At 39.6% G+C, this 13892-nt stretch overlaps 1 protein-coding gene across 2 annotated transcripts in view; it reads right to left on the reverse strand.

The window, feature by feature from the left end:
* ets1 (v-ets avian erythroblastosis virus E26 oncogene homolog 1) overlaps positions 1-1595 on the reverse strand; it is a 40582-nt gene extending 38987 nt beyond the window's left edge. The window contains exon 1 of one of the 2 annotated variants that reach the window (XM_012966189.3): positions 1123-1595. In XM_012966189.3, coding sequence (XP_012821643.1) covers positions 1123-1198 — 76 coding nt within the window. In that variant the 5' untranslated portion in view covers positions 1199-1595. 2 annotated transcript variants of the gene reach the window in all.
* Positions 1596-13892: the final 12297 nt, after the last annotated feature.

A 13892-nucleotide genomic window follows, 5' to 3' on the forward strand; every position in this document is an offset into this window, starting at 1 on the left:
ATACAGCTGACATATAAAGATACAAAACAAACATAGGCACATTCACTATATTCTAATAGTACAAATGGTGGCAGGTTTATGCAAGTCTCTCTAACTGCCCAAACCCTTTCTTCTATCCTGCATCTAATGAATCTACCACTGCTTCATGTGACTGTACATAGGAATCAGGTTCTTAGTATACAGCATGTAACCTGCTACAAGCTTTACAATGTCACCAGATGTATGTGTGTACCGCATTCCACTGTGACTTGTCACTCAAAATCCATTACAGTCTAACCTTGAGTTTTCTAGTTCAGCTGTATATGAGCCCTATGTACAGCGCTGCAGAATATGTTGGCTTAAATGTTAATAATAATATGTACACTATAAATAACATAGGTGCAGTGCCTGTCCAATGCAATGCTACCATGACCCATTCATACTCCGCATGTATCTGAACTTTCCTATGGCTTCCCTATAGGTGTCTGCAAACTCTCATCATCCTTGTGTGTTCGGTTTTTATTGCAATGTACGGGCCCTCCTGTTGTACTGCTCCAGGTGGGTTTCATTCTAAGTAGTACAGCTGTATAAATCTTCCACATGGGTTTGCTATAATGTTATCCATATGTATTCTCAGTAATTTGTGCAGTTAGTGTTCTCTCTGTATAGTACTGTGTGTTTATGTGGTTTAGTTTACAAAGTGCTTCCATGCAGGCCCCTCTGTACTTTGCCTGTCACAGTTTCACACTGTCTGCCCTCTCTGTTGTTGGGTGCAAGGTTACTGTGGGTGCCCTTTATGTACATAACTAGACTCTCAATGTACAGTACTGTGTAGTTGTTTTGTCTATGAAGATTTTCATTCACCCATACCTCACAGTTGAACTGAAGAAGCTGCTCAAATGAGTAGTGAAACGTTTCAATGATTACCTAGCAAGTCCAGTTGTTTCAGATTTAATTATACTAGATATGTGTAGTTGTTTTGCACACCCTATTGCGTGTGGCTAGTACTGAGCCATATATGTGTGTATGTGTGCTTCTCAGGTACAAGAGCCAAGCCATCTGTACCAAAGCAGCACATTGTGTGAGGAAAGTAGCAGCGCACCCTCAGTACAGCCCCTCGGCCCCCGTCCCGCACCCACTCACCAGAGCACGAATAGGCGTCATACTCTTTCTCTGTTTTGATGATTAATGTCGGTTTAAGGTCTAGCGCAGCTTTCATGGCTGACTTGCCAGTGCCTTCAGCTGGGAGTCCTTAGCAAGAGAAGGCGGCTCTCCTCACACACAGATGCACAGACACAATAGAGCCCGGCGCACTCTCAAATCGCACGATGATTTCTCCTTCCAAATAGAGCGGTGTGTGTTGTCCCACTTTCCTTCTCCTTTCGCTTCCCCTCCTTCCCTTCCGCGATCCTTCTGAGCAGGGAGCTGAGCCGCCTTCTTGCCGGGCTTTTGTTATTTCTGAGCTTGAGTCTGTGCCGCCTGTGAGAGGAGCTGGGATGAGGGAGGGGTGGGCTGGAGCTGTGACAGCAGCCGGGGGCTGACTTTGTGTAGAGCGAATGGGAGCCCAGCGAAACTCGCACACTGCTCACAAACCTTCAGCACATCGGCTCCAACAGCTGCTTTAACTTCTCATTTGCATCATATATTCCCTGCAATTCACCTGAAGGCCATCATATTGCCCTCATTCATTTGTGCCAGTTCAAGCTAACAACCCAAAACTGCCATCAAAATCAAAGCATATAAAGAACAGGCTAATAAGTTTATTATCAGTTAGGTTCCGCTGAGTCAAATATACTATATGTACATTAGGTTATATACTGAAAATCGTTACTGGCTACATTTATTTATATAAAGTATTATTTCTGTTGTAGTTCATTACTATACTGGTGACATTCCATAGCATTTTATATTTATCATAGATTATTTACATTAGTCCCTGTCATAATGGAGCTTGCCACCTAAGGTCCCTATTACATTAACACAACACACACACTATGGTCAATTTTGTCAAGGGGCATTTATCCTTCCTGAATGTTTTAGGGAGCTCCCAGAGCAAGCACCAAAAGGAATATACAAACTACTTGGTGTGAGCTACCATACTGACTTTATTAAACAGATACATGAGTTTATTACGTGCAAAATACATTGTCAGTATACAGGTAAGAGATCCTTTATTCGGAAAACCCTTATCCAAATTACAGGAAACCCTTATCCAAATTTGCCAAAGTTGCCTTCAGAGGAAACTTAGGCGACTTTAACAAATCGCACCGCCGCGTATGCCATCCGACTGGCGATTTACATTCTGGCCGGTGGGATGGCATTTTGGCGACTAATCTCCCCGTGTGTCACAACCCTTATAGACTTATTATCAAATTATTTCCTTTTTCTCTGTATTAATACTTGAACTTGTACTAAGATATAATTGATCCTTATTGGAGGCAAGCCAATCCCTTTGGATGTGTTTAATATTTAAATTATTTATTAGTAGATTTAAGGGATGGAGATCCAAATTACGGAAAGATCCCCTTATCCAGAAAATCTCAGGTCCAGAGCATTCTGAAAAACAGATCCTGTACCTAATCTCCCGGAAATGCCTTTCCACTGACAACAAAGTGAATCACCAGTGGAAAGGACGTTGCTTCCCGTGAAGTTTTCTCCTGCAGTAGCAGAGATTTATCACAGGCAACTAATCTCTCCGTAGGGCATAGGGGCACATTTATCAAAGTACGATTGAGTCCGAATAAAAAAAATTTGTATTTTTGAACTGTGCATATTTTTTGCGACTTTTTTGTACTTGGCGCAACAATTTGTGGGACAAAATCGTATTTGTCGCAACGAGTACAAAAGTTTTGGACTCATTAAAGCTTCATTATCGTGACTTTCCTTGGGCCAGGTTGGAGCTGCAGAGTGCCATTGAGTCCTATGGGAGGCTTCCAAAAACATGCACAGAAGGATCAAAGTCAGAAAGGTTTTCCCACCATTTACGATCGTCCGGATACGAAAATGTTGTGACTTTCGGAACACCATTACGATATTATCGCGACTATTAAGATTTTTTTCATAAGCATTTTTGTGACATTTCCGATCATCAGAAATTATCGTATTTGATCCGAAATTTTTCCCATTTCGTGATTCGAATTCGATGAATGTGCCCCATAGCCTAATATGTTCCTTTGACTTGAATGAGTCTGAGGTGTGTAAAATAATGCCATAAATCGCAATGCATGCATAAGAACAACAATGCAGCTTTATAAATAAACAATTTATTACACAATTTATTTGGACTAAGTAATTTTACACAGCTTTATGAATATACCCTGTACTGTGAGCACAAAACAATTCTATTTGGGGCTCTATAAATAAAAAGTAATAATAAAATACTGTTATTTACAGATATAGGTGAAATCTTCTCTTCTAAAATTAATTACTCCTGGTGCACCCCTTCCAAGTGGATTTACCTTTGATTTGCCACAAAATCTGGTAACCTAACACTGGAAAATGCAGTGTTAAGGTGGCCATACACATAGATATAGCAATCTTTCGTGTGACCATTGGTCGCAGGAAAGATCAATGCCACCCTCCATAGACATTCAAGGCTGAATCGTCGCATATGGAGGTAGAAACAATCAAAATTCTACCTCCACCTGCCGATTCAGCCCTAAACGTAGATTTTTCCCGGGCGCCATCAAAATCTTTTAACCTGCCAAAACTACAAGACGACCGATATCCGCAGCCTTTGCGATATCAATCATCAGCCTGTGTTTTGCCAGGGCAACATATTTAAGGGGTTATGTAATAAAAGGTATAATAAAAGTTTGCCCAGGAGCAGCAACCGATAGCAACCAATAAGCAGGTAGCATTTACTGGCACCTATTTAAAGCAAACATATTTTTGGTTGCTATGGGTTACTGCTATTGGGCAAACTTAGTGATTGATTTGCAATATAGGTTCAGATCTGGTACACCAACAGCAGGAAAACCTTGAGCCACAAAAAGCAGTTTTCAAAAGGATCTAAAGTCCCAGATGATGGCTCATTTATTATTTATTAGTTGTACTGCTGTACTGTTCCTCATGCCCTGTGGGCCATTTAGGTTATACCTCCCAACTGTTAAAGAACAACCATCTTAAGTCATTGGATTTAAAATAATTCTTTGTAGTTTCCAGTTCCATAATCAGTTGACCCATAAGCACAAGAGTTCCTTCACAGTGGATCAAATCATATTTTTTTAATCAAAATGAGTATCACTTTAAAGTGATACATTAAAGTGATGGCATGTTCCTAAAATTGGAGCATTTTGGTATCAATGATTCAAGCTGGGCACAAACCTGAAAGGTTTCAAATAAATGAGGTATTTAAATCTGAACTGTATAATTTGTCCATGACTAGGCCCCACCATGGCAAAACGAACTGTGATTCAATTCCATCACAACTAATGTTTGGGTTGCTTCCAGTGGCATAACTACTCTGTGCCACCCCCCTATAAAAAAAATTTGGAGAAGCCTAGCACAGAGTAGCAAACTCACCTGGCCCCCACCCTGATGTGCCCCCACATGTAAATCCCCACTCCCTGTCCCGCCCCCCTCCTTACTGAGAACGGAGATTTATATGCGGCTGTTGTTACGGCACTGGCTGCTTCGGAATACCAACCAAATGTTTTCCCACCTATTACATTATTGACGGTTACAGCAAATTTTCAGTTGCCCGCGGTAGAGCAGATTTATTGGTGGCTACTAACTTCCATGTGTGCCACCACCCATTAGGTTTACTGGCACTTACAGAGTTAAAGGCAAACTATACCTTTAAACATTATGGGGCACATTCATTAAAGTACAAATCCGAATCACGAAATCTGATAATTTCTGATTGTGAATGGCGATCCAATAGTCATGAAATTTTCGTATCCGAACAATCGTAAACGGCGGGAAAACCTTTCTGACTTTGATCCTTCAGTGCATGATTTTGGAAGCCTCCCATAGGATTCAATGGCAGCTCCAACCTGGCCCAAGGAAAGTCACGATACCGAAGCTTAAATGAATTCAAAACTTTCATACTTGTTGCAATAAATACAATTTTGTCACACAAATTGTTGCAAAGTATGGAAAATATTGCAGAAATTAATTGCGCAAATTAATGAAAATATTGCAGAAAATATGCAAAAAATATGAATTGCCCCTTTAATGAATATGTAACCGTATGTAAAACACTGTTTTGTGTAAATAAAGTCTTTTTACAACAGCATTTGCTGTGGGATGCATGTAATTTCATTTGGGCAGGGCCTTCTTTACCCCTTGGGGCAGATTTATCAAAGCACGAGTAGTTATCCCGAATGGGAAATATTCAGATTGGAAATGAAAATTTCTGAAGATCGCAAATATCACGAAAATGCTTACGAAAAATCGTATTAATCACGATAATATCGTATTGGCGATCCGAAAGTCACGAAATTTTCGTACTGAACTATTGTAAACAGTGCCAAAATCCGATTGTTTCACGCTAAAAATACAAATCCAAAACTGAAAAACTGCCATTTTAAGCACTAAGCTACACGTTTAGGTACATGAATGGACCGAGCTGTGTCTTTTACTTATACTTCTTCTCTTTGCAGTTAAAGACTGCATTATCAGGTGATCTCTGAGAAGGTGCACACTGCACAGACTATCACAAAATGTTGACCAAGCAGCTTATCGGGCTGGCGCAACTAGACTAATATTTGGCAGAAAATTAGGTTTGAGGTGGCAGGTTTGATTTTGCTGTTGCATTGAGGACCAGATCTGCACGTTGATGCGATTCTTGATCCGATGGCCTACATAGCAGCACCTCAAGGTGGCTGTATCGGGGAAGGATCTGCAGCACTTCAAATAAGCAGATCTTTCAGTGTATGGCCAAATTTTTGGCTGATGTCCCAAGAAGCATTTTAGTCACTCACAACAAAACTCAGTTATCATGGCCAACTGACCATTCCAAAATGCTTCCACCTGCACAAACAGGAATCACACAACTTCGAAAACCAAAGTGAAGTAAAGGCCTTTCCACCGGCGACTCCTACTGTTGCCGGTAGAAAGGCCTTTTGGAGCGGTTAGTCGCCCGCAATAGCAGAAATCTTTCACAGGCTCCATGGGACATCAGCCTTGCATCAGCCCAAGGCTACTACAGCCCTTTAGCAATGAATATCTGTGTTTCTAAAGAAGAACCATTACCCTGTCATTTTTTCTACTGCATTTTTTCTATTGCTTCACAACACATGCTCTGAACATTACCTGAACTTAGGTGCTATATCACAATCTAATCAATATAAAAATCACAATATTAGGCCAATCAGTATATAATTCAGATTGCTGGCCCCATAGAATCAGCTTCTTTGAAAGCTTCACTCTCAAAGTTGGTCTGATAAGATCAGAAGCTGTGGAGCCATCGTGGTCACTTTTGGAGACATTGAAAATATTGAAATAAAACTGCTGGACCTTTGGGATGGCAAAGTAATTTTATTACATAACATACAAAATTTCTAACTGTATTCTAATAAAGGCTACTATGACCCACAGCCTACTTTGCTCTGGAATTGTTCTGGTGCCTCCAGGCACATAATGCTTTACACCCCTGAGTAGCATATTGTAAAATACCCACCCATGTTGTAAAATAGCTGTCAAGGAGGCACCCATATGTAATAAACATTTATAGAACAAACAACAAAGATGCTTAACTGATCATTTATTTTTGTTAAAATACATTTATTTATATCTAAACTATGATGTGGGGAAATTATGTACATGCAATAAGCACATGCTAAATCTGCTTTTACAGAGCAGACGTACAAATCTTTTTGACGACAGTTAGAAAATTAGAAACAACTGATGAGTATAAGTATAATTTCTGTTATGAAAGAAGCAACATATTGCATTGGTACACTGACTTTATATATCAAAAAGAAAATGTAGATTGCTAACATTGTAAATGTAATTTAACAATTAATTTAAAATATCCCAAATGAATACACATTAGGGTTGTTTCACTAAAGGTCGATAAGTTTTATCGTTAAGTCGCATATCGTGTGCGTTAAATATCGCGCTACTGCATGCATTAATTTTAAGGCATGCGTTAATTTGCGTGCCAAAATAATACTAACGCATGATTCACAACCACTTAGAGACGCTAAATATCACATTTGTCTGTGCGAAAATTAACACCTACTTGAGGCAGGCGGTAATTATAGAAAAGTACAGTTAATGAGCTTTTGGCAATAAAATATGGACTTTGCAGTGTGATTTATTCAAGTATGTGTTGGCCCTAGAGTGATGCAGCCTTCAGTTTGCAGGCAGGGAAAAATCCTGGTGGGCCCCGGCCCTAGTGGGCCCCAGCGGCCCAGTCCGACCTTTGCCGGCGCTCCCCCTACTGACTATTCCTCCCCGATGCGTTCAATTTATACGCGCTCGGGGAGGACGTCAGGCGGGGGCCCTGTGGGGGGGTTAGGGGGGCCCCTGGGGGGGTTAGGGGACGCGGCTGGGGCACCTGCAGGGCTCCTGGGGCGGGAGCCCCGGTGGGCCCTGCACCCCCCAGTCCGACCCTGTTTGCAGGGAAATGGTCATTTTCATAAAAGTTATTTTACGAAAGTAATGCCGTGTAGGGCTAATATGACGTGGCGACTATTTGTGCGTGATCCGTTGATTAGCGTGCGTTCTGTCAAATACCGCACAAAAATAGTCTTGGTCACTTAAATAACGCAAACAGCATCACGTCTAAATTAACGCAAATATACTTTTAGTGAATCGTGCATTAAAACGCAAAAAATTAGACACGATAACATTTTTAACGCATGCTATAAATAGCGCACGTTTTAACGCACTTTAGTGAATCAACCCTATTGTGTTTTATGACGCATGCACATGCTATGCTTCAGTGTGCATAAAAATCCATGTATACAAAATGTAGTCATTAACTAAATCGAAGCTATATATGCATATGTACAATAGTGTTTCTGCTTAAAATTAGCTTTTTGCTTGCATTTAGACACCTTTTGTTTTACATGTGTTTGAGATGTGAGTGTAGTAGTAAAGGGAAATCATTTACTCCCACTCTCTCCCCACCCAAGTAAATCTATAATCAAATATTTTCTGATTGCATAGGCATCCCAAAGGGGCATAAATAAGCTATTTACAAAATGAATTTTGCCTTTGCATTTATGCCTAGGAGTGTGCAAAAAGACCCATTCATTTACACCACTTAGTACAGGACATTTGTAACTACCAAGCTACTGTTTGTTACAAAAACAGGCAACACTGTTTAGTTTGTGCCCCTCTCTAGTCATGACATATCTTTAGTGATACCAGATTTGTTAGTGTTGCTTTACATCTAATGTATGAGAAAGGGACTGCATCTAATTTCTCTTTTAAGGGTCGTGCCACAGTGAACTGTTTTTTGGGCTACATATAAGAGCAAGCCCAGAAACAGCCCCACCGCTCACATCTGCTTGCATTGGCTCTGCATTGACCTGGGTACAGACACATAGATCAGATTTACAAAAAACAAGTGAGTATGTCTAAATCTGTGTTTCTGCACCCAGGCCAACACAGTGCCTGTGCAGAGACATGAGTAGATATTGATGAAGTTGTATTTTCTTGGCCTGGGTTTATACGCAGGTTAAAGAGGAAAGAAAGAATAGGTTAAGGGCAATAACACTAGTGACACCTAAGGGCAATGACAAGAGCACTGGCAAGAAAATTTTCTGTCCTAGAGGGTGTGGAGAATAGCAACAGGTAAAACACTCACATAACTAGGGATGCACTGAATCCAGGATTCGGTTCAGTATTCGGCCAGGATTCTGCCTTTTTGGGCAGTGTTCGGTTTCGGCTGAATCCACGGTTCTGGTCGAACTGAATCCAAATTCTAATTAGCATTAATTAGCATATGCTAATTAGCATTCCGAAGGGTTAAATGTTGGGGGGGATTTTAACCCTTCCGGGTCCTAATTAGCATATGCTAATTGGTATTCAGATTCGGTTCAAAACACTAGGTTCGGTGCATCCCTACACATAACATTAGTAAGCTCTTTTAAACAGGTCCCTCTTCACTACTTGTATTGGTTATTGGTTGCTTTTTATTTAAATCTGTACGTTATCGTTATATATATATATATATATACACACACGTTTGTTGCTCAGAATTATGGAATATGGTGCCGTGCTTTATAAATAAATTCCAGCATCAGTTAATCAGTTAATAGAGCTTCTCCAGCAGAATCCTGCATTGAAATCTATTTTTCAAAAACTATGTGACCTGTGCTCTGATAAACTTCAGTCACACTTGCTGCTGAGCTGCAAGTAGGAGTGAAATCACCCACCTCCCAGCTGCTGATCAGCAGAACAAGGGGAAGGTAGCAAGATAGCAGCTCCCAGTAGATATCAGAATAGCACTCAATAGTAAGAAATCCAAGTCTGGCTTGGGACTCCTCCAGTTACATGGGAGTAGGAGAAACAATAGGTTACTTGAAAGCAGTTCTAATGTGTAGCACTGGCTGTTTCTCAAAGCTCAAACTCCGGCACTGAGATGACTGCCTACACTCCAATATTACAACTAAAAAAAATACATTTGTTGGTTCAAGAATAAAAAAAAATGATTTTTACCACCCACAACTAGAGGGAATTTTCATGTCATTGCCCTTAAGTGCAAAGATGATCAGTGCAGATATGGCACAGCCAAGGCACAATCAACTGGCCAACATGTTGCAATGGCAGATATTTTCAAACCTCCCTGTTTTAGGCACATGGGATTTTTCTGCAGATCAACAAAAATTTTGTTTGTGAGTTCAGCCAGAGGCAGGGACTTGAGTATGAGTATGCTAAGTCTATGAGTGATAGCGGAGGAAAGACTGTTTTTGTTTTTGTCACTAACCAGAGCATCAGGAGTGGATGAAGAGAGATGAGACTGGACTTTAAAATGTGAACCAGGGCTGGGAGGTCAGTAGCTTGTGTATTGTTAATTAGGACAGTGGGGGCAGGAATAGGTGGACTGATGTGTCTGTCCGCTACTGGAGTCCAAAAGAGGAGGATAGAGGGAGAAAACTAGAGGGCCAAGGTTGTGAAGTATCATCACTATGCCTTTTCAAAAGATCACTGTAAGTCTGTTAGTACAGAGGTAGAAAAAAGCCAGGTTTCAAAGTCAGACAGGAAGTCAGCTGACAAGGTGACTGTATGTAAATGACAGCCACATATGCAGAGAAAGGGTGGAAGATCCAAATCCAAATGCCCTTTAAAAGAATTGAATCTGGAGGGATGGGAGTATGTTTAAACCAACAGGTGTCAAAGTATCATGTTAGAGATAAGTTTAACAATTAGGCTTTTATTATTATAATTATTATCCAGAGTAAGACTATGCACTGAAAGGCATAGTTGGGGTAGTTTATATTCTATGCAAGAGATAACAGCTCAGTTATCTCACCAAGATTTCTTTAGTATGTATCACAAAAAGTGTTAAACTTCTATGTTGTATTTTTTCAAATATCCTCATATTTTGATAAAGCTGCCTTTAAAAGAAGACCTAACCTTGTCCTAACCCAGGCGCAGTAATCCTTTGCAACTAATAAGATGTTTGCTTTTAAACAGGTGACTGGTAAATGCTTCTTGCTGATTGGTTGCTATTGGTTACTGAACCTGGGCAAACTTAGTGCCTTTTATTACATATGGGGTTATATATTTAAAAATATTGTACCAAGGTATTTCTAAAAAAATGTGGGCAAATAACTTTTTTTCAGACAATTGCCAACTGTTGACAAAATTCGAATTTCTCTTACCTACTTGACATAAATTCCATTTCTTCAAGTCTCAAAATGTCAGTACAGATGGCAGTATTGCCCCGCCCAGACAAGGAGGGAAGACCTTACCATAGCCAATCAAGATTAATTATGATATGTTTGACATTGCAGTACAGAAAAAAATATTAATAACTTGAGATGGGAACTCTGTACTGACATATCGAGACTAGAATAAATGGAATTTATGACAAGTAGGTAAGTGAAATTCTCATTTTCTTCGGTGTTCCTTCCATGTCAGTACAGATTTACCAAGTCATGCCCCTAAAACGATATTTGGTGGGAATAAAATGCAATGAGGAGGAAGTTAGATGGTCTTATAGATCATGATTAATTTTGCTCGGCTACAGTAAGGGTCCTACTTCATTGTCTGGGTGGGGCTATATTGCTCATCTGTACAGACACGGAAGCAGCACAAAAGTAAAAAATCAAAACTATTCCAGAAAATCCTTCAAAAATACATCAAATAAATATCAAATAAAAATTAAAGGAGAAGGAAAGGCTAATAAAGAGTTAATTTCAAGCTTCAGGCATACCTTCAGTTCTCTCAATAGTGCCATTAAGCCCCCCCATATTTCTCTCGTTCAGATTCTCCCCATATTTCTCCCATTCAGATGATCAGAAGCCTCAGAGGAAAAAAAAATTCTGAGCTCTGTAAAGAAGAATCCCATAATGCCTCGCTCCTGCACCAAGACCGGTGTACATGCTCAGTTTGTAAGAGTATGAGTAAGCTTCCTGCTGATTGGCTCAGATCACACAAATTTCTGAGGGGGGAGGGAGTTCTTAGCATTCTTGAGGGAGGGGGGAGCAGGAGAGGGGAGAGAGCAGAGAGCTGTGTGTCTCTGGCACAGGAAAACAAACAGACGAGGAATCCTGTATTCTGTACTTTTGAAAGAGAACTCAGTGCAGCGTTTCTGTGAGTGCTTATGGCTGTATTTACAAAGACTTTTCTGATAAAGCTTACTTAGTTTTTACCTTTCCTTCTCCTTTAAAAAAAAACTGATGACATCACTAAGCACCATTTATAAATATATATTTTCAAGCGGTTTTTTGTCTTAAAGTCAAGTGTTAGTAATGTACAGAGAGGAGAATTCTATGACAATTTGCACTCTATGTGGTTGCTAGAGGTTAATTACCATGGCAACCAGATAAATACTTACAAGGAAATAAGCGATATGATCTAGAATAAAACTGAAACCTTCCAGTCAACCTTATTGGTGACTGGGATCGGCAGCATTTTCAGCTGCCTTTAGAAAGAGCCAGAATAGGAATGATAATAATTTAAAACTATATAAAATAAGTTGGTTAGAATAGGTCTATCTACAACATTCTAAAATGTTAGGTTGAAATAATCTTCCCCTTTAAAAGCTATTTGCAGGTCCGGACTGAGATTCAAAATAGGCTTTGGCATTTAGCCCCCAACAGCCCAATAAATAGTGTCTGTCTATGGCATCCTACAGCAGCCAGAATTTACAGATTGTCAGTACGGGCCTGGCTGTTTGTGGAATTTGTGCATTATAGAAATTAATATAACTACCATGCTGTTAAACTACAACTCCCAGAATCCTTCATCAGAGACCAGGTTAGTGTAGATGAATGCCAAGAGGAGAGATCTTATCTCTTTGTACCAAGGGAAGCAGCCTTTTTTTATTAAGAAAAAAAATCCAGGGATTGTGCCCATGCACACCAGAGCCTGGGTCATTATTTTGCTACTATAAAGGACATGTACTGCTTTTTTGTGTTTTACATGATAAACAGTTTTTTCAGCAGATACTGGGGCTAACTTGTACATCATTGCTTTTATAACGGGCACATTTTAGCTGCTCATTTGGCCATTGCATGGGGCCACTGGCAGACCTGCCCAAGTGATATCTGGCTGAAAATAATTTCAGCTGGTGTGATGGTTTGCCTTGGATGCCGTTATGATCCAATTGTTGGGCCAGGGATTGGATCACATAGGTGGCTAAAGGAGCAGATTTAACTGTATATGGCCACAGTAACTTGTAATAGACTGTTTAAAGTTAATTACTAATTTATTTGCTATTGGCAACTGCACTTGTGCAATTTAGAACCTATGTTTTGACCATCACAAGAAATTGTGTGTGTGATATTTCCCATATCACAAATAAATAAAGCTTAGAATTATACCTAAAACACTGCCTCCTCTTAAATGTACAAGAGCACTAAGATTCTAAAATCTACAATGTCTTCAGGGTAATTACTTTCAGAAAAAATTAAATCTAAAAAGTATTCAGGTATCAATTAAATGCTGAAACAGGCCGCATTGGCATTATTAAATCAAGTCAGAGACACATCCCCTATTATGGTTTCAATCATGTCCCCATTCCTTGGTCCATGCCTATTAAGTTCCTAAAACAACCCTGTTAATGTCATCAAAGGACACTTCATCATCTGCTTGTTCCTGGAGGCTATTGCAACAGCATATTGGGATAGAAGGGTATTTACAGACTTACTGGAATCTGTGGGGTTAAAAAGCAGATTCCACTTACCAGAGTCCCTGCTGGGAAAGTGATTAATATCTTTCAGGGGTTTTGACATTTGTACCCTGGCTGCAGCCTGATAGTAAAATTGAGGCTTTAAAGGCCAGAAGGAGGAACAACCCTCAAGCTAGAATACATGTGGCTACCCATTTTAAAACCACAGGCAAAAAATCAATTGAAGACATAATGAGTCTCTTTAGTCATCTCAAACCTGAAACTCAACTTTAGAGAGATGGATTTAACCATTAACTGCTTGCACACTAATAACAAAGATAAACTATTTTTCCTAATTCTTTACTCAAGCTTGCATTATTGCACCCAAAAGGTAATAATTAAATAAAAGTAAGAAGTATTTTAATGTATTTGTATATAAACGTTCACTCAAATATATTAAAATATAGTATTCCTTTTCATTTATCTAAATGCCTATTCAACTGAATGGAAGCCTCTTTTACTGTGCTTTATCAGAGAAACAGATAAATGTTATCAGTTGAGTTCAGTGAAGCTATGGACTGCTCTTCTTGGTGGGCAATTGTGAATAATATTAATAAATGCTTTTAAATTTCTTTGCTCAGCAAATAAAATGAGAAAAGTAATGATTACATGTAAT

This window comes from Xenopus tropicalis, chromosome 7 (assembly GCF_000004195.4).
Source record: "Xenopus tropicalis strain Nigerian chromosome 7, UCB_Xtro_10.0, whole genome shotgun sequence".
NCBI lineage: Eukaryota > Metazoa > Chordata > Amphibia > Anura > Pipidae > Xenopus > Xenopus tropicalis.